This window comes from Hypanus sabinus, chromosome 30 (genome assembly GCF_030144855.1).
Source record: "Hypanus sabinus isolate sHypSab1 chromosome 30, sHypSab1.hap1, whole genome shotgun sequence".
In the NCBI taxonomy this organism is placed as follows: domain Eukaryota; kingdom Metazoa; phylum Chordata; class Chondrichthyes; order Myliobatiformes; family Dasyatidae; genus Hypanus; species Hypanus sabinus.
Window position 1 is genome coordinate 20,978,524 of NC_082735.1, and position 21,385 is coordinate 20,999,908.

General features: G+C 41.0%; 1 protein-coding gene across 1 annotated transcript in view; it reads left to right on the forward strand.

The window, feature by feature from the left end:
* Window positions 1–21,385, forward strand: part of LOC132383331 (CUB and sushi domain-containing protein 1-like) — a 474,994-nt gene that overhangs the window by 379,320 nt on the left and 74,289 nt on the right. The window contains exon 44 of the mRNA XM_059954233.1: window positions 18,962–19,144. Within this exon, the coding sequence (XP_059810216.1) occupies window positions 18,962–19,144 (183 nt within the window). The remainder of the gene's footprint in view (window positions 1–18,961; window positions 19,145–21,385) is intronic.

Consider the following 21,385-nt stretch of genomic DNA (forward strand, 5'->3'; position numbering starts at 1 on the left):
GGTCTGGGGTTCATCCCAGGGCTAAGAACCCTGACTGGTCAAACAGAACTGTTATGGAAATAGTAATGAAGAATCCTGCTATAGATAAGTGTGTGATCAAAGAAAGACAGAGATGGAGGACGTTCATTGCTTTCCTAAGTGGTAGCATTGTAATGGGCAGTAAGTAAGTAAGGATGAGTGAGAGAGTATGAGATAGGGGAAGAGGGAGAGAACGTAAAGAGCTGGTTTATATTTTTTAAAAATCACTGCTTGGAGCTTAATCAGCTGTAGGTCTGGTTGCAAGGGTCCCAAGGTAGAAGAACACTAAAATTGGAAAGGCTGGTGCAGGTGACAGAGAAGCCTTCCTTAGCTGCTCTGGTTAAGTGAAAAAAGAGTGTGTCTCCATATCAGGAAGTAATGATAAATGAGTAGTATTAATCTTCCCAGAGATAATATCTGATGTATGGAGACTCTGCCTTCTAGAAATAGGAATCAATGCTGTGCCATATTGATATAATATAGTTCATTCCTATTTATCTGACTGATGCTTAAATTATTAGGAGTGCACCAACATGACAAACTATTTACTTAAATATGGTAAGAACTGGAAGGGATGTTTTTCAGTGATCGTAAGAGAAACATTAGCCCATGTGAGGATAATGGGCTCACATGAGGACTACCAGCCTCAGGATAATGACCCTTCCCTTTGTTTTAACAAGGAGATGGGTAATCGTCCAAGGAACCTCGAGAGTAATGGAGAGATGTGATATTATTATACCTGTACAAGTACCATATTGATAGCAGAGGACTTGTGCCTACAGAAGAAAATCAGACCTTAGTGACCTCGTCCCTCTATGATCCATAGCTTCTACATGCCTGCTCTTAACTGCTCTGAAAGTGGGGTGGGGGGGTGTCTCTCTAGCCGGAAGCATCTTAGATTGTGGGGAGATGCTGGGCTCTGACAGCATGTTAAGAAATCTCTGTGCCAAAATACACTTGAGAGCTGGCAAAGCCCTCATAAAGCTGCTTGCAGGCTGTACAGTTAAGAGCGATTTGGAATGATGTATTAAACATCCCTGCCTTTGGCTCCTAATCATTAGCTCAAAAAAACCCAGAAATCAATGGGTTCTCAATTCCCCCACCAGGTCGGACTCTGCAATGATGTGATTACCTGGTGCAAATATTGTAGAGTCTTAGCAAGGCAGTTGAACACTTTGGGAAGTCAAACAGCCAAGAGATCTGAATAGGTTTTAATATCTTGAATCTGTCCTGGACTTGTTGGGAATTCTGGATTAATGGCTAAACCCAAGCAATTCCATTTGGCATTAGTGAGCGAGAGATCCGACCCATGGTGAATAAATGTCAGGGACTAGAATAAATCAGAAATTCTGCTCCAGTGTGAATCTATGAATCTCTCACTCTAACACCAGCAGTGCACAATTGTCCAGACAGCAGAACAAATAAAGACACTATAGCACTAAACATACCCAGAGTAAATCATGGAAATATATCTATTAAAAACACAATGCATTCTGCAACAATGCATCAGAAAAATAAAAAAATACTTTGAATGAAGGAAATAAAATCTGAATATTTTGGCTGTCTTTCCTAATTTATAAACAATCTGCTCTTTATTAACTGAATTGCTTCAGGTATTGCTATAATATATATCATAGTTTAAACGACAAATGTGAATTAAATTATTTAGTCAGCAAGTGCAGAAGAAGAAAATTATCAACATATATGGCGTGCCTGCACTTATTTTCTTGCTTATAACAATTATTCCTAAGTACCCTGGAGAGAATACAATCAAAACAAACAAAATACATGAATTTTCCATGAGCTCTGATCACAAATATTAAAATGTATTATCCTGATTTTGTTTTGTAAGTGTTTCACCAAGAACAACACAAACTCTTCCAACAAAAAACATATTGTTACTAGTTATTTTTTGTTCTGTTCATGTATTTCAGATTGGGGAAGGGGGAGCTTGACAGAAGGGCCACCATTTTTAAAATGGAGATGTTCTAATTGCAAGTTTATAATCAGAGAATGGATGGGATATCACATGGTAGAAGCCAATATTAGAATACTGTCTCTGACTGAAACACAGCAAAAGATATTTGGAGATCTTTAAGTCACTTACATATTCATTACATCAAACTCTTTTATTAAAGATCCTGACAAAATGCAGAAATTCATCCTTTCTTCTCTGTGCATACACCATGACATTGTGAATGTATGTACAGTATATCATTCGGCAGAGATTGAATTTCTACCCCAATGGATAAGAATTTTGACTCTTCAATCTTGGTTCAAATCTAACTCAGTTTCCATTCTATTATGAAGACTTCACAATAGATTTGGACCATTAAAAACCTGCACCCACAATATGGTTAGTTGGTTGCCATTCAGCTGTCTCAAAGGACTATGGGTGATGATGATCATCATCACAAATGTGGGTGGAGGGTATGGAGATCCTGAGATGCTCAGCCATCAAGATCCCCCTCTCAGCCTCACCAGCATGCATTCCAAAGGAAAGCTTATAAAGCAATATGTTTGGCACCAGCTTGGTTGCAGGAACTGTCAGAAGGATGGTCAATGACTTCCAGCCACCTTAGGGGCTCCAATCCGGATTTGCTGTCTGGGTTTACCTCCATAGCCTGCGCCTCTTCCGAGGCTGCCCACAGGCAGTGTGGCTATTTACCCGTCCCTGGGGATCAGCTTCATGAGCTCTCGGGTGTGACCACACACTGATGGGCTTGCGTGCTGTGTGTGAAGGAGCCAGACCTCTAATCTGTAGTTGGGCCTGAGTCCGAAAGGAGTTCCGTTTCTGTGTGTCACCAGTAATGAGGCACGGCATGAGGCTTGCCGTTGGAGAGGCTATGTGCTGACAAGAAGAGACTTACACATACAGCTCTCCTTTTCGTGAGGCTGCTCACCAGCTGTGGAAGCTGAAAGTGAGAGCGACAAGCACGACCCACTACAAAACAAAACCAGACGCGTCATAGCAACGATTTTGACACCAAAATATATGGTGCAAAATAATACCTTTGATTAATCTCGAATTCCTCCTGCATATTTCCTTGTAAGAAATAAACAGGAATGACAATTCCTGGGTCAAGGGACAAAGTTATGTTACTGGTAGTGTGAAAGGAGTTTTAACTTGTCTCTTGGGAATTCAAACTGAGTGCTTAATGTTCCTAATATCATTGGAATAGTAATTTTAGTTGAGGACAAATTCTATTCTCAAACAGGTCTGTACCAGAATTACTTTGGAGTAATTATTAATTAGTGTAGATTTTAAACAGTATAAAGAATAGAGACAGAATATATACACAAAATTAATAACTTATGGGAAAAGCGTTTTGAAGGAAATTTTGGTTCCCTGCACGGTTTATTTAATGATATTTGTTTTAAACAGCTGGGCATAATGACTCCAGAAGTGCAATCTTTAACATTCCGATACCAAAAGATAAAGAGATTTTTAGCATTTTTCATGAACTCAAGAACCATCAGAAAAGTACAGAGTAAAGAGTTGCAGTTCCGACTCTTTGCAAACCTGCCTACCCGTTACTAGAAATTCAGAGGAAGCTGCTGAGCCAATAGAGTGACAGAACTAATGGAGCAACGTATGAAAACCCCAAGGTATTCTACAAGTACATGAAGAGCAAGAGGATAAGATACGAAAGGATAGGACCTATCAAGTATGACAGAGGGAATGTGTGTGTGGAACCGGAGGAAATAGCAGAGGTACTTAATGAATACTTCAGTATTCACTATGGAAAAGGAGCTTGGTGATTGTTGTTATGACTTGCAGCAGACTGAAAAGCTTGAGCATGTAGATATTAAGAAAGAGGATGTGCTGGAGCTTTTGGAAAACATCAAGTTGGATAAGTCACCGGGACCGGACGAAATGTACCCCAGGCCACTGTGGGAGGCGAGGGAGGAGATTGCTGAGCCTCTGGCGATGATCTTTGCATCATCAATGGGGACGGGAGAGGTTCCGGAGGATTAGAGGATTGCGGATGTTGTTCTTTTATTCAAGAAAGGAAGTAGGGATAGCCCAAGAAATTATAGACCAGTGAGTCTTACCTCTGTGGTTGGTAAGTTGATGGAGAAGATCCTGAGAGGCAGGATTTATGAACATTTGGAGAGGTATAATATGATTAGGAGCAGTCAGCATGACTTTGTAAAGGGCAGGTCATGCCTTACAAGGCTGATTGAATTTTTTGAAGATGTGACTAAACATATTGATGAAGGAAGAACAGTAGATGTAGCGTATATGGATTTCAGCAAGGCATTTGATAAGGTACCCCATCAAAGGCTTATTGAGAAAGTAAGGAGGTATGGGATCCAAGGGGACTTTGCTTTGTGGATCCAGAATTGGCTTGCCCACAGAAGGCAAAGAGTGGTTGTAGACGGGTCATATCCTGCATGGAAGTTGGTCACCAGTGGAGTGCCTCAGGGACCCTTAATCTTCATGATTTTTATCAATGACCTGGATGAGGAGTGGGGGGATTGGTTTGGGTTTGGATTTGGGTATTTGATCCTCCACAATATTCCGCATGGGAACATAAACTGGAGGAGGCAGTTTTATTTTTACAAGGTTGGGTTGCAACATCAACATCAACCCGGCACGGATGGAGAGCGCGCTCAGGAGCGGTCTGTAACTGGATCGAACTCGGGAACCTCCGTTCTCAAGCCCGGAGCTGATCTCACTGTGACACCAGCTGACCATAAGTAAGTAAGTAAGTTTGCTGATGACAAAAAGGTTGGAGATGCTGTTGATAGTGAGAAGGGCTGTCAGAGGTTACAGTGGGACATTGACAGGATGCAAAACTGGGCTGAGAAGTGGCAGATGGAGTTCAACTGACGTAAGTGTGAAGTGGCTCATTTTGGTATGTCAAATATGATAGCACAATGTAGTATTAATGGTAAGACTCTTGGCAGTGTGGAGGATCAGAGGAATCTTGGGGTCTGAGTCCATAAGACGCTCAAAGCAGCTGCGCAGGTTAACTCTGTGGTTAAGAAGGCTGACAGCATATTGGCCTTCATCAACTGTGGAATTGAATTTAGGAGATGAGAGGTAATGTTGCAGCTATACAGGTTCCTGGTCAGACCCCACTTGGAGTATTGTGCTCAGTTCTGGTTGCCTCATTACAGGAAGGATGTGGAAACCATAGAAAGGGTGCAGAGGAGATTTACAAGGATGTTGCCTGGATTGGGGAGCTTGCCTTATGAGAATAGGTTGAGTGAACTTGGCCTTTTCTCCTTGGAGTGGAAGAGGATAAGAGGTGACCTCATTGAGGTGTACAAGATGATGAGGGGCATTGATCGTGTGGATGGTCAGAGGCTTTTTCCCAGGGTTGAAATGGTTGCCACAAGAGGACACAGGTTTAAGGTGCTGGGGAGTAGGTACAGAGGAGGTGTCAGGGGTAAGTTTTTTACTCAGAGTTGTGAGTGTGTGGAATGGACTGCCAGCAATGGTGGTGGAGGCGGATATGATACGATCTTTTAAGAAGCTTTTAGATAGGTACATGGAGCTTAGTAAAATAGAAGGCTATCTGTAAGCCAAGTAATTTCTAAGGTAGGGACATGTTCGGCACAACTTAGTGGGCCAAAGAGCCTGTAATGTGTTGTAGGTTTTCTATGTTTATATGTATGTGAATCAACCAAGTACAGCATCCACACCAAGGTGAAGCTGTACCAGAGCTGTGTTCTTGTCCACACCATTGTACGGGTCAGAATGCTGTTGCTGGTGCTGGCAGAGAATGACCTTCCCAAACTGTCATCATTCCACACCATGAGCCTGGGAAGACCAGTCCTGCTGAAGTATTCTGACACAAAACATTGACCGTACTTTTTTACAAAGTTGCTGCCTGGCCTGCTGAGGTTCTCCAGCATTTTCTGTGTGTTGTTCGGATTTCCAGTATCTGCAGGTTTTCTCTTGTTTGTGCAAAGATCCTCTGCATATTCTGGCCAAGAAAGATCTCCAACCATGTCCTACTCCTTCAGTGTCACCACGAGGGCATGACCAGAATCATCTTGAGGAGACTTTGGAGATGGAGTGGGCACTTGATGAGACCAACACCATCTTCAAGACCGCACTTCACTGGACTCCTGAAGGGCGGAGGAAATGCAGGAGACCAAAGATACATCGTAGAGGTAGAAATGAGGACACTGAACCACACCTGGGGCACAGAAGAGAAGACAGCCAAGGACAGACAAAGATGGAGGACCTTCATTGCTGCCCTAAATGCCGCAGCACAACAGGCAGTAGCTATCTAATGGAGCAGATATACCTATCCTGGATTAATCAAAATATTCAAATTCTCCAAAGATGTACTGATCGATCCAGATTTTATTGGAGAACCTAATTTACCCTGTTCACTCATTCTCGATTCCTGGGTTCCCTCAATGAAATATTTATTCTTCACTCTTTTAGCCACATACCATTCAAAAGGAAAAATAAAATTTATGTAAGGAAATATTTGCCAAGGATTCATCACCATCCATTTAGCGGTGATTAGGGATGGGCAATAAATACAGGACTTGTCACTGGCACCCATATCCTGAAAATTAATTAAGATGATGGCCTGCCAGCAAGTTGTTACCCAGCTGGTATTGATGGATATTTCTGCAGCATAATTAGTGGAACTGCTGGGAAAAAAAATCTTGAATATAATATGTAGGTGAATTATGTCTCAAAACTTGTACACTGTATTGTTTTTTCCATTGAGTTAAACTTAATCTACTTGCATGAGGCAAAACTACCATTCTCTGATTGGTTCAGTTTGAAGTCAATTTCAGCCACAAGTTACTGATTGCACCCAAAGTGCTAATGCAAGCCACAATTTCTAAATTTGCTGATGATACCAAACTTGGCCGGGTTGTGAATTGAGGAGAAGATATTAATGCATTGTAAAAGGAGTGCTGAAGTCCTTCGTAGAGGTCTGGCCAGCAAGATCATGTGATCCACGGGGACTTGATGGTTTGGAGTCAGAAGTGGGGTTGCACATTAGTGATATTGGAGTTGGGAGCAACATCCTCCATAAAGAGTTGATATGGGGGTTGCAGGCAAAGGGCCAGAAGAGTCAATTCTGTGTTTTATCTCAAAATAAAATAAATAAGAAGACAGAGGTAGTGGCAGCAAGTACTATTCTAGGTGGAAGTCTGTGATCTGTAGTGCTCGGCAGGACCACATGCCCCTCCTGGATAAGATATTTAGGAAGTTTATAGATGACACAAAATTGGTGAAGTTGGGGACAGTGAAGAAGGCCATTGAAGGATATAGATCATTTACAGTAATGGCAGAGTAATGTCAGAAGGAGTTTAATGTGGGTAATTATGAGGGGTTACACTTTGGGACAATAGCTATATGGTGAGAGTATGCAGTTAATGGCATGGACCTTAACAAATCTATAGCTTCCTGAAAGCTACTGCGTGGATTCTCTGATGACTCAGCAATAGTTGGGCGTATAAAGGGAGGACGGGAGGATGAATACAGGCCCCTGGTGGAGGACTTTGTCAAATGGTGCAAGCTGAATCATCTGCAGCTCAGCATCAGTAAGACAAAGAAGATGCTGATGGACTTTAGGAAGACTAAGTCTGAACTGCTCCCTGCTATAGTTCGTGAGGACGTGGATGTGGTGAGTACCTACAAGTGGCAGGGGGTGCACCTGGATGACAGAGTTGAGTGGACCACCAACACAGAGACTGTGTAAAAGAAGGGCCAGGGCTGCCTTTACTTCCTGAGGAGACTGAGGCCCTTTGGAGTATGCAGGGCTCTCCTTCACATGTTCTGCCAGTCTGTTGTCACCAGTACAATCTTCTATGTGGTGGTGTGATGGGGGCAATGGTAACAACATGGGTGATGCCAACAGGCTCAACAAATTGAATAGAAAGGCTGGTTCTGTTATAGGAGTTAAACTGGACACACTGGAGGCTGTGGTAGAACAAAAGACCCTACAGAAAATCCAGGGAATTCTGGACAATATTTCTCACCCTCTGCATGCCACATTGGCTGAACACAGGAGCACTTTTAGTAATAGACAAAGACCCTTGGCCATTTGGCTCTATAATGAGTCAACCTATAGCCAGGAAAGGTGATGGCCCCCTCCTGTAAGATTGTTTGAGGTAACTTTTTAAAATTATTTTTTACTTCTCTTCTAATATTCATATACCTGTGTATTTATAATGCTACTGTGACACTGTAATTTCCTTTGGGATCAATAAAGTATCTATCTGTTTTCTATTTGTCTGTCTAGAGGGCATAAGTTATAAGGAGAGGTTGGACAACCTTGGATAGTTTTCTCAGTGGTTGAGGGGAGATATGAAAGAAATTTACAAAAATGTTTTGAGACGCATCAATAAGAAAGAAAGGCAGAATCTTTTTTTCTCAGAACAGGAAATTTAAATACTATAAGGCATAGTTTTAAGGGGGAGTGAGTTTAAAGAGGATGAGCAGATAAAAGATGCAGGTTCCTGGAATATGTCTCCATGGGTGGCAGTGGAGCAGATATAATAGTAGATATTAAGTGTATTTTAAATAGGTGCATGAATATTAAAGTGTGGAGGAATATGGGTCATTTGTAGGCAAAAGGCATTATTTTGATTTGGCATCATGCTTACCACAGACATTATGGGCTAAAGGGCTTATTCCCCTACTGCACTGTTCTATGATCTTTGAAACAAACACGCTGGTAGGATTAGCAAACATGTGACAGATGAAATTTAATGTGGAAAATGAGGAAAGGCAGTATAGAATTCAATATTTTTTTTAAAAGAAGGATGCAAAAGCACAAGGACTTCAGAAGCATGGGTGCAAAATTCTTTAAAAGTGGCAGGGCAGGTTAGAAGACAGGGTATGCATATGTTCGTGCTCTATCAAAAAAGGCACATCATTTAAGAGCAGGGAAGTTGTGCTATAAAACTCTGGCATAGCTTTGGATGAAGTATTGTGCTCAATTCTGGCTACCTAATTATCAGAGGAATGCGAAGGCTTTAGAGAAAATCCAGAAAAGGTTTATGGAAAGGATTATAGTAACAAGAATAGATTAGAGGTTGGATCTGTTTTCCTTCGAGAACAATGAGGCGAGATTTAAGGGAAGTACGTGGAAGATGATAAAAGATTTGGATAAAGTTGATAGTCGGAAGTTGTTCCTGTTGATCAAGGTGTCAATTATTTTGGATCACACATATAACTTAAAAGAGAAATAAAATTAAGGGTGACTTTAGGGGGAAAGAAGTCGTTATGCAGTGTGTGATTTGAATCTGGAATGGACAGCCTGTAGGTATGATGGTGGCAGATTCCATTATGATCTTCAGAACAGAATTGTGTTGATATATGGGGAGGGAAAAGATTGCAATGATATCATGAAGGTGGAACTTTAAGTTGCTCTGGGAAGAGAGTGGTATCAACTCAAAGAGCTAAATAGCCACCTTCTTTATTGCAAAGACGCCACTAAGGAATTTGTTTTTCCTAGTAAGTAGTGATTATATTTTGTCATGGATCCTTTATTATTAATACATCCAGTTAGACAACCATTCTAAACACTGGAAAAGCAAAATCAAATTGAAAAATCCATCAGCATTTATTGAGCATATTTTATGTTTATATTCTTCTGTAAATCTAGAGTAAGCCACATATTATATTGAAAGCTTTTATTTCCAATGGGGAATTTAAAAATCAAATGTCAAAATATCCCTGTTTTGTACACACTTGCTGCTTTTAATCTCCAGACTACTAGGCAGCTTCTGAAAGCATTTCAATATGATGTGTTGATACCAGCTTGCATTGTTTTAGAACACTGGATTATTGTTTTCTATCAATTAATGAAGTTACTTTCCAGTCACAGCATCTTACAGCACAGAAACGGGCCATTTGGCCCAACCGGTCTGTGCTGACCAGGACGCCCAGGCAAGCTAGTCCCATTTGCCTGCATTTGGCCCATAGTCTTATAAATGTTTCCTCTCTATGTACCTCTCCAAATGTCTTTGAACAGGATTTTCTCAAAATAGATATTACTTAGCATTTTTTGTCAGTAATTCAGCATTTTAATAAACAAAACAGAGCAGATTTTTTTCCGCATCCTCAAAAATGTAGTTAAACTCTATCCTTTCGGTCTGTGTTTTACTACCAAAGTTGATGTTTTATTTCAAGATTTATATGTATATATTCCAAGAATGATATTGTTGAATTGTCAATGCATTGCATTTGTGCAATAACAACCATGTGGTGACAAAAGGCTGTATCTGAGAGGTTTTGAGACAAAAATTGTCCTTTCAAAAGACATGGAAGGCAACAGCAGGTGAAGCTTTCAAAGTGTTGCTTTTGGACACTTGATAAATTCAATACGTTGCCAATTGTGCTTCTCTGTAGTTGACAACAGTGTGTCTGAAGAGCATTCATATGAATAGCTCCAACCCTTTTTGTTTCTTTTCTGTATTGATATAAAAATGCTGGAAAAATGTGTTCACAATGAACTGTTTCATTGCTTTATATTGTATTGTGAGTTGAAAGTTCCATTTTAAAGTCCTTCCATTTCAAGGGGTGGCACAGTAGTTAGCATGTTGCTTTACAGTACCTGTGATCCAGGTTCAGTTCCCACCGCTGTCTGTAAGAAGTTTGTACATTCTCCCTGTGACTGCGTAAGTTTCTTCTGCTTTCCTCCCATTGTCCAAAGACATGCCAGTTGATAGGCTAATCGGTCATCGTAAATTGTCATGTGATTAGCCTCAGGTTAAATCAAGGGTTGTTGTACGGTGCAGCTTAAAAGGTGAGAAAGGCCTCTTTCACACTGCATCTCGATAAATAAAAGCTCAGAGTTCAAAGTACATTCATGATCAAAGTGTGCATACCATCTACAACCTTGAGATTTGTCTTCTTTCAAGCAGCAACAAAACAAAGAAACACAATATAATCCACAAATGAAACCTGCACAACAACAAAATTTATAAAAATGCAAGAGACAGCAAATATATCAATAAACACAGGAGATTCTGCAGCTGCTGAAAATCCACAGCAACATACACAAAATTCTGGAGGGACTCAGCAGGTCTGGCAGCATGCATGGAAATGAATAAATAGTCAATATTTTGGGCAGAGAACATTCTTTAGGACTGGAAAGGAAGGAGTAAGATGCCAGAATTAAAAAGGAAGGGGAAGGGAGGGAGGATTAGCTAGAAGGGGTTAGGTGAAGCAAGGTGGGTGAGAAAGGTAAAGCGCTGGAGAAAAAGGAATCTGATCAGAGAGATCTGATCTGATCTGATCAGAGGGCACTGTGGGAGAAAAGGAAGGAGATGCACCAGGGAGAGGTGATAGGTAGTGAGGAGAAGAAGTAAGAGGCTAGAGTGGGAAATAGAAGAGGAAGGATGGGAGCATCCTCAACACTATGAGGTTCACGCATGCTGCCTCTGCCTCTTGGAATCCTCTCGGAGTCTGCACAGCGCTGGGGCACGCAAACGATCTCCAAACAGTAAATCACAGGCTCCAACAGTTCCAGAATCACATTCAAGACAAAAAAAACAAATGTAAAAGACACAAAAGAAGTGAAATATATGGTTTTGTAATCTATCCAGAAGATGTCGACAGAAGGAGTGTTATACACAGGTGCTATCTTGACCAGTAGTCTGGAAGTTATGATCAGAAGTCCAGAAGTTAGGAATTTGTTCTCCAATTTATTAGATTCTAGCAACCCCAAATTTGTCACACACAAGGGAGTCATGGAGAGAGCAATGACTGCAGAAATTGAAGAGTACGGGGTGGCGGGGAGGGGGGGGGGTGCATATTTAAAGATGTACAGGATAAGTGCCAGGAGGGAGACACTTCTTTGTCCGATCATCACTCAGCTCCCTTCTGGCACTTACTCCTCTAAGCAGCACAGCTTCTACACTTGCCCAATCACTCCTTTCATCACTGCCTCTCAAGGCTCCAAATAGTCCTAAGGGTGACAAAGCTTCACCTGGAGTCTGTTGGTGCTGTCCACTGCATCTCGTGCTCCTGTTGCAATCTCTGCTGCATTAGTTTGACCTGATGTATTTAGGGGGACTGCTTTATTGAGTACCTTTTCTCCCTCCCATTACAAGCGAGACTTACCGGCAGCCAGCCATTTTAATTTCACTCCCCATTCTTATTACAGCATGTCAGCCCATGGTCTCCTCTACAGCAATAATTAGGTTGGAGGAGCAACATCTCACACTCTGTCTGGCTAGTCTCCAACCTGATAGCATGAACATCGATTTCTCTAACTTTCCGGGTAATTTCTCCCCTCGCCCCTTCTCTCTTTTTCCATTTCCCATTCCGGCTTTCCTCTAACCTCTTTTCTTCTCTTCACCAGGCTTTCACCCCTCTGGTGCCTCTCCTCCTTCCCTTTCTCCCATGGTCCACTCTCCTCACCCATCAGATTGCCTCTTCTACCTATCAACTCTCGCCTTCCCCCTCACTCGGTTTAAACTATCATCTGACAGATTTACTCCTTCCCCTTCCCTTACTCCCTTATTCTGGATTCCCCCCACCCTTCCTTTGCCATCCTGATGAAAGGTCTCGGCCCGAAATGTCAGCGGTCTTTGGATGCTGTCTGCCCTGTTGAATTCCTCCAGTATTCTGTGTGCATGTGTGTGTTACTCTGAATTTCCAGCATCTGCATAATCACTTTTATTTACGAGCCTGGGATTGTTCCTTGAGAAATGTCAGCAGGAGTGCTTTGGTGCTGGAATTATTGGTTTTCATTAACTATAACCGCTGCTCTCAGTGCCCTCACAGCTCTAGCCAGTAACCTTTATTGACTTGTAAGGGCTCGTCAATGCATCCATTGCCTTGATGCCAAGGGCAGGTAGTTTCATCTCAGGGAGTAATGAACTTGGCAGTACAATGGTCCAAGCAAAGCCTAAAGCAACACACACAAAATGCTGGAGGAATTCAGTAGGTCAGGCGACATCTATGGAAAGGAATAAACAAGCAACGTTCTGGGCCAAGATCCATCTTCAGAGCTGAAAAGGAAGGGCAAAGAGGCCAGAATAAGAAGGTGGGGGTAATGAGTAAGAGTGCAAGCAGGAAGGTGATAGGTGAAGCCAGGTAGTGGGGAGGGGTGGGGGGGAGGATCAAGTGAGAAGCTGAGAGGTGATAGGTGAAAAGGGTAAAGGGCAGAAGAAGAAGGAATCTCATAGTAGAGTAGAGTGGACCATGGGGGAAAGGGAAGGAGGAGATTCACCAGTGGGAGATGATGGGCAGGTGAGAAGAGAAGAGGTAAGGGTGGGGAATGGGAGAAGAGGGAATAGAAGGGGGATAAATTACTAGAAATTAGAGAAATCAATATTTATGCCTTCAGGTTAGAAGCTAACCCAGGCTCAATATGTGTTGTTCCTCCAATCTGAGAGTAGCTCATCGTGGCAATTGAGGAGGCCATGGATTAACATGTCAGAATGGGAAGAGAATCGTCAAGCAAAACCTAAGCTATGCATCTGCAGCCAAGACACTGGGAAGTGTGTTGGTTAACATATCGTCCAAGATACCTCCATCACTTGGTTTGATGAAGGGTCAACTGAAACCGTAATCTTTGGCCAGCTGGATATGTTGTGGATTTTCTGGGCAGGACGTACTTGAAAATGTTCTGCATTGTCAGATAGATGCTAATGTAGTTGAATCATTTGGAGCAGCATCGGCTAGAAGGTACAGGTTAAGCCAAACTTCCATCAGACAGGAAACAGAGAGGAAGAAACGGAAAACTTTCAAGATGGTCAAAGCTTCACCAGTTGAAAGCACAGCCACCAAAGGCAGAAGATTGAAAGTTGTTAATGCAACAGAGTACAAAGTGTAACAATCTGAAAGCACTGTAGACAACATAACATAAAAGATTGTTTGGAGCAGTTTTAGTGCTAAAAAAAGAAAGGATGCTGTTTTTTATTTAGAATCAGAATCAAGTTTATTATCATTGGCATGTGTCATGAAATATGTTAACTTGACAGCAGCAGTGCAATGCAATACATAATATAGAAGAGATAATAATAAGTAAATCAATTATAGTATATGCATATTGAATACATTAAAAACTGTGTAAAAACAGAAATAATATATATTTAAATTTGAGGTAGTGTTCACTGGTTCAATGTCCATTTAGGAATCAGATGGGAGAGGGGAGGAAGCTGTTCCTGAATCACTGAGTGTGTGCCTTCAGGCTTCTGTACCTCCTACCTGATGGTAACAGTGAGAAAGGGGCATGCCCTGGGTGCTGGCGGTCCTTAATAATGGACGCTGCCTTCCTGAGACACTGCTGCTTGAGGATGTGCTGGGTACTTTGTAGGCTAGTACCCAAGATAGAGCTAACTAAACTTACAACCCTCTACAGCTTCCTTCAGTCCTGTACAGCAGCCGCCACACCCCCCCCCCCCCCCTCCATACCAGATAACGATGCAGCCTGTCAGAACACTCTCTATGGTACATCTATACAAGTTTCTGTGTGTATTTGCTGACATACCAAATCTCTTCAAACTCCTAATGAAGTATAGCCACAGTCTTACCTTTTTTATAACTGCATTGATATGTTGGGACCATTTTAGAGCCTCAGAGATCTTGACACCAAGGAACTAGAAGCTCTCACTCTCTCCACTTCTGATCCCTCTATGAGGATTGGTATGTGTTCCTTCGTCTTACCCTTCCTGAAGTCAACAAGCAGCTCTTTCATCTTACTGATATTGAGTGCCAGGTTGTTTCTGCGACACCACTCCACTAATTGGCATATCTTGCTCCAGTATGCTCTCTTGTCACCATCTGAGATTCTACCAACAATGGTGGTATCATCAGCAAATTTATAGATGGTATTTGAGCTATGCCTAGCCACACAGTCATGGATATAGAGAGAGCAGAACAGTGGGCTAAGCACACATCCCTGAAGTGCAGCAGTGTTGATCGTTAGCGAGGAGGAAATGTTATCACCAATCCACATAGATTGGGGTCTTCCGGTTAGAAAGTTGAGGATCCAATTGCAGAGGGAGGTACAGAGGCCCAGGTTCTGCAACTTCTCAATCAGGATTGTGGGAATGATGGTATTAAATGCTGAGCTATAGTCGATGAATGGCATCTTGACATAGGTGTTTGTGTTGTCCAGGTGGTTTAAAGCCATGTGGAGAGCCATTGAGATTGCATCGGCCATTGACCTATTGTGGCAAAAGGCAAATTGCAATGGGTTCAGGTCCTTGCTGAAGCAAGAGTTCAGTCTAGTCATGAACAACCTCTCAAAGCATTTCATCAGTGTCGATGTGAGTGCTACTGGACGATAGTCATTAAGGCAGCTCACATTATTTTTCTTAGGCACTTTTTCTTTTGAAGCAAGTGCAAACTTCCACCCATAGCAGTGAGAGGTTTAAAATGTCCGTGAATACTCCTGCCAGTTGGTTGGCACAGGTTTTCAGAGCCTTACCAGGTACTTCTTCTGCCTTGCGAGGGTTTACTCTCTTTAACGACAGCCTAACAGTGGCCTCTGAGACAGAGATCACAAGATCATCGGTGCAGCAGGGATCTGCACAGCTGTAGTTGTGTTCTCCCTTTCAATGCGGGCATAGAAGGTGTTCAGTTCATCTGGTAGTGAAGCATTGCTGCCATTGGGTTTCGCTTTGTAGGAAGTAATATCTTGCAAACTTTGCCAGAGTTGTCATACATCCAATGTCGCCTCCAACCTCATTGGAAATTGTCTCTTTGCTCTTGAAGTAGACCTCTGCAAATCATACCTGGTACATGCCTGGGTCGCCAGACTTGAATGTCACAGATCTAGCCTTCAGCAGATGATGTACTTCCTGGTTCATCCATGGTTTTTGGTTTGGGAATGTACAGTAAAGTCTTTGTAGGCACACACTCATCCGCACATGTTTTAATAAAGTCAGAAACAACTGCAGTATACTCATTCAGGTTTGAAGATGCATCCTTGAATACAGTCCAGTCCACCGATTCAGGAGACCTCCTGTGCCTCCTTTGTCCATACCTTCTTTGTCCTCACTACTGTTGCTGCAGTCTCTGCCTATACTCAGGGAGTGGAATACAACCAGGTGATCAGACTTCCTGAAGTGAGGGCATGGAATAACACGGTGGGCATTCTTGATGGTGGTGTAACAGTGGTCTAGTGTGTTGTTTCCTCTAGTATTGCAAATGATCTGTTGATAGTAATTGCTTAGTGATTTTTTTTCAGACTGGCTTGGTTAAAATCCCCCAAAATAATGTGAAGGCATTAGTGTGCACTGTTTCGTGCATGTTAATCCCATTGCTCAGATCATCTAAAGCCTGATTGACATTAGCCTGATGTGGAATGTATACTATTACCAAAATGATCCTGGAGATCTCCAGCGATAGGTGAAAAGGACGACACTCAACTTCTAGATATTCCAGGTCTGGTAAGCAGATTTGGGACAGCACTGATATATTTATGCACCGAGAAGAGTTGATCATGAGGAATACTCCTCCATCTCTGCTTTTGAGAGACTTTGTAGATCTATCCTGATTGTGTATAGTAAACCCATCGATCTGAATTGCTGCATCTGGTACAGAAGGGGTTAACTCATATTCCGTGAAACAAAGGAACACTCAGTCCTAATGTCTCTCTGATTCAGCACCCTAGCACTGAGATTATCGCTTTAATTCACCAGAGACTGCACATTTGCCAGCAAGATAGTCAGTATTGGAAGTCTAAAACCCCATTTCCTTAAATGCACTTTATCCCTGACACACTTCCTGCGTGGAATCCTCCGAGGATGATTCCGTCCACAATCAGCATTGTTTCCATCAGTGTTAAGCAGCAATAGTTGGTTTAAATACTTCAAGACATCTTTGTTGACTGTACTGACCTTGCAAGCGGTTGTGCTTTTTTAGCTGTACCAGACTGAAATGAGAATATTTAATAAAATCATTGAGAGTTCTGGAGACCGTTTATTCGACATTTTCATATGAATTAATTTGGCCTTTTCCAGACCTTCTTTCTGCTTATTCATGTTCAGGTATGGAGTTCTGGAGTTCTTTGACACTATCTTATACTTGTAAACTGTTATTATTGCCCATGTTAGTTTAGTTTAGTGTTTTATTTTTTTTAATATATATTTTTTTTCACATATTTTTAATATTTTTTTTCTTTTTTAATAGTTATTTTTGTTTTTTTTTCATATAATCATGTGGACTTGATTGATTAAGGTATTTTCTTTTGCTGATGTTTAGTAGGATATTATTATCTTATCAATGTGATTTCAAGTCTATTGTATTCATAATTTACTTATTACTATGTTATTTTTTTTTGTGTATATATGAAAATCAATAAAAAGATTGAAAAAGAAAAGAAAGAAAGAGAGTTCTGTTGCTACACGAGTCACCCCTAGGCACCCCAGAAGTAATCTTTATTGAGATACAGTACAGAATAGGCCCTTCTGGACCTTCAAACTGTGCTGCTTGGAATAAACCACAGCACTTGGAGGATACGCAGATAGTCATGAGGAAAACATACAATCAAACCCTTTACAGAGAGCGGCAGAAATTGAACCCAGGTCTCTGGTACTGTAAAGCATTGTGGTAATCACTGTGCTACCGTGAAGCGCCTCCCCCCTCCCCACTTGTCCAACTACAAGTCTCCTCTATTCAGTCGTAGAGCCATACAGCATGGAAATTGATCCAACAGATCCATGCCAAAGAAGATTCCCATCCTAGCTTGTCCTATTTTCCCACATTTGGCCCACATCCCTCTAACCGTTCCCCATCCATGTCTCTGTCCATGTTCCTTTTACCTGCTGTTATTGTACCTGCCTCAACCATTTCCTCTAGCAGCTCATTCCATATACTGACCACACTCCAGGTGGAAAAGTTGCCCCTCAAGTTCCTAATAAAACTTGCCCCTCTCACCCTAAACCTATGACCTCTGGTTGTTGATACCCCAACTCTGGGGAAAACCACTGTTCATATTCACCCTATCAGTGCATTTATGTAGTGTGAAACTGGACCACAGGGGAAAGGTTCAACTACAATGAAAAATCACATTACATGCAACAATTTATTTTCCAATTTCAATTAAGTTTACCATTTTTACAGTGTGTATAACTGATGCCCTTTCATATGCTGGCTTAGCAATGAGAATGTGTTAACATCACTGAAGCCTAAATAAGGTATTATTTGGAGAAATAATATTTTGAAGGTAGTTCTGATTTTAGATTTGTAAAAATAGTAAATTATGCTATTTAAAAGTTCAATTCTGCTGTCTTGTGAGATAGGATGACTCTGTTTATTTCGCCAAAATCTGTAGTTCCACACAAGAGCATCTACATTGTACTGAAACTAAACTTGGCACACCCATCAGCTTCAGTCCATCTTTTGCATTAGATAGCCATCTTGCCACTGACCTGGGCTCCTCCTGTTCCTCAACACAAGAAAAAAATAATTGTTTCCATTATTGCCTCGGTTTATGTACATCAGATCAGTTCAGTTGTCAATTCAGCCAAGTGCTCTGCCAACTGAACCAATTTGATGACGTAAATTCACTCCCAAGCACGTGCCTTCAATATCTCTGAACATCTCTACTTTTTAGAGTTTTAAAATTGCTTTCAAACATATAATCCCATTGTGTAGCGCTGCCTTTATCTATTATCACTGTCCAAAACTATAGAACATAAGCCCTTTAGCCCATTTTATTGTGCTGAGCTTTTAACCTACTCCAAGATCAATCTAATCCTTTCCTCCAATGTAACCAATAATCCTCCATTTTTCTTCTATCCATCTAAGAGTCTCTTAAATGTTCTGAATATATCAGTCTCTACCAATATCCCGGCAATGTATTCTAAACATGAACCACTCTCTATGTAAAAAACCTACTTCTATCGCAGTATATATTTTAAAAATATCTTATTACTACTTTGAGCTATGATTATATTTTTTTTAATTTTGCACTGACGGTAGAATTTGATCATTCTATACAGGAGAATTAATTCTGGATTATGATGTTTGTACATTGGTTTGCAGGGGATAGCCTTGGATTTTGTGGTGATCCAGGAATCCCAGCACATGGCATTCGGCTTGGCAAAGACTTTCAAGTGAAGAACATGGTCCGATTCACCTGTGAAGCTGGATATGTGCTTAGGGGATCTTCAGAACGTATTTGTCAGCCCGATGGGACCTGGAGCGGGAGCCAGCCCGAGTGTCGAGGTATTTGATTTACTGGGCATTCAAACACACCAGCTGGGACAAGATCATTCCACTGCAACTTGTAACATGTCAGAAAAAGTAGACTTATCCAACTCTTGAGTAAACACTAAGCATTTAGAAATTAGTTGAGTTACATAAGAAATAGCTTGATTTTCTTTTGTAATTTAACATTTTATAAAGACGTCTGCAAGTTTTTTTGGGTTTCTCTCAAGCAGTATTTTACCAATTAATCTCTTTAACCATACTGCATATATAATTTGTTCACTATGTGCCATAACATGTGACATAGGTGACCATGGTCTTTCTATGACCATGGTTGTTCTTGGCAAATGTTTCTACAGAAGTGGTTTGCCATTGCCTTGTTCTGTATGGTGTCTATGAGATGGGTGACCCCAGCCATTATCAGTACTCTTCAGAGATTGTCTGCCTGGCAACAGTGGTCACATAACCAAGACTTGGGAAATGCACCAGCTCCCCAAGTTGTGAATATGACTATCCACCACCGGCTCCCGTTTGACCCTGAAACGTGCTATATTTTCCCCAAGGGTGACCTATAGGCTAGTGGAGAGAAGGAGCACCTTACACCTCTTTAGGTAGAGACGTATCTCCACCCAATTTACTTATATATATAAACATAAAGTAAACAGAAAAACAACAGAACGATTATACTCTAGGGGTACTAATTTACACATTTTTAGCTGTGTATTCATTATTAAATATGTGAAGCATTCACCTTTCTCTTTAATACAGAATATTAACAAAATAACACGTTTTAGACATACAGTTTTTATGTCAACTGTAGTTGATCTGTGCCAAGCTTTATAAATTTGTTCAATGATATTTTAGAGTATTCCATCCCAAAAAAAGGTCGTTTTGTTTTAAGGTTCTACTTTATCTTGTTTCTTTCAAATATACCTTATGTTTGAGTAATTTATTGAGATTAATGTCTTTATCATTATTGAGAGGTTTGTAAAAAGTTGGTTAAAAAGTAAAGGACAGCAACTAAAGATATGGCTAAAAGGAATAATTAATTATTCCTTTAATCAGGCCCATCTGTCAGAAAACTATGGCTGAAGTCAAAATAACTACCAGCCTATGAATAAAGAGCAATGAGTTACTGATGAGAAGGATGGGAAAAGAGAGGCTGATTAAAGAGACAACTTTAGTATGATGAATTAATATGAATACTAGTCCCATAATCTAGGCATTAATTGTACTGTACATTACAGGTTTCATTAGAGGAGCTAAATTGAAAACAAGCTTACAATAAGTTTGACACTAAGTTTGATGAATGTGTTCAATTTCATCACGTATATGTTTTAAATTATGAGATATAATGGACACTAGACATCACCTGAAATAAATAGTTCATATCAGAATTGGTAGAGATTATGTTATTGAAAGAGTATTTTAGATTGCATACTTTACTGTATTTCTCTTTGTCACCTAATCCAAGGAAAGAATCATCATTACCTCCCATCAGTTTATCCCTCATGAAAGCTTTATTACTGAATTAGGAAGGGCATAATGCTTCAGAGATGGTTCCAATATACTGTAAGATAAATTGGAACTAAAGCAACATGAAGTAATGAATTGATGAACTGACCATTTTTGTTGATGAAATCAAAGTAAGATATATTATTTCTATTGAAATTAGTACAGGCAAACGTTTCCCTCATCTATCAGTGTTAAGCTCAGTGTCTAGCTCAGTGTCTCAATGGTGTGTGGAGATGAACTGATTTGCATATCACCATATCCTTCCGTATACCAATAGGGAGAGAACATGGAATGGGAGAGGACTACATAAACTGAATCTGTAAAGTACCACAAGGAATATAGGTCTAACTGCTTTATAAGCAGTCAGAAGGACCAGTTGTGTTAAACTGTTCACATTGTGATATCGAAGATTTATAGTCAGAATTCAGAATTGCTGAGAATCGTTTGTTGAAGCATCAGCCCTCAGATCCTGCACAGGGCCTCAAACCACAGTGGGGAACTAATCCAACACACACAGAATGCTGGAGGACCTCAACAGGAGGTCCAGATGAAGGCTTTCGGCACAAAAAGTCAGCTGTTTATTTCCCTCCATAGATGCTGCTTGACTTGCTGAATTCCTCCAGCATTCTGTGTGTGTTGAACAAGATTTACAGCATCTGCAGAACCTTCTGTGTCTCTGGGAAGACAAGCGACTGTCGATACTGGAAAGCTGAAACATAAAAATGCCAAACGTTGATCAGCCCA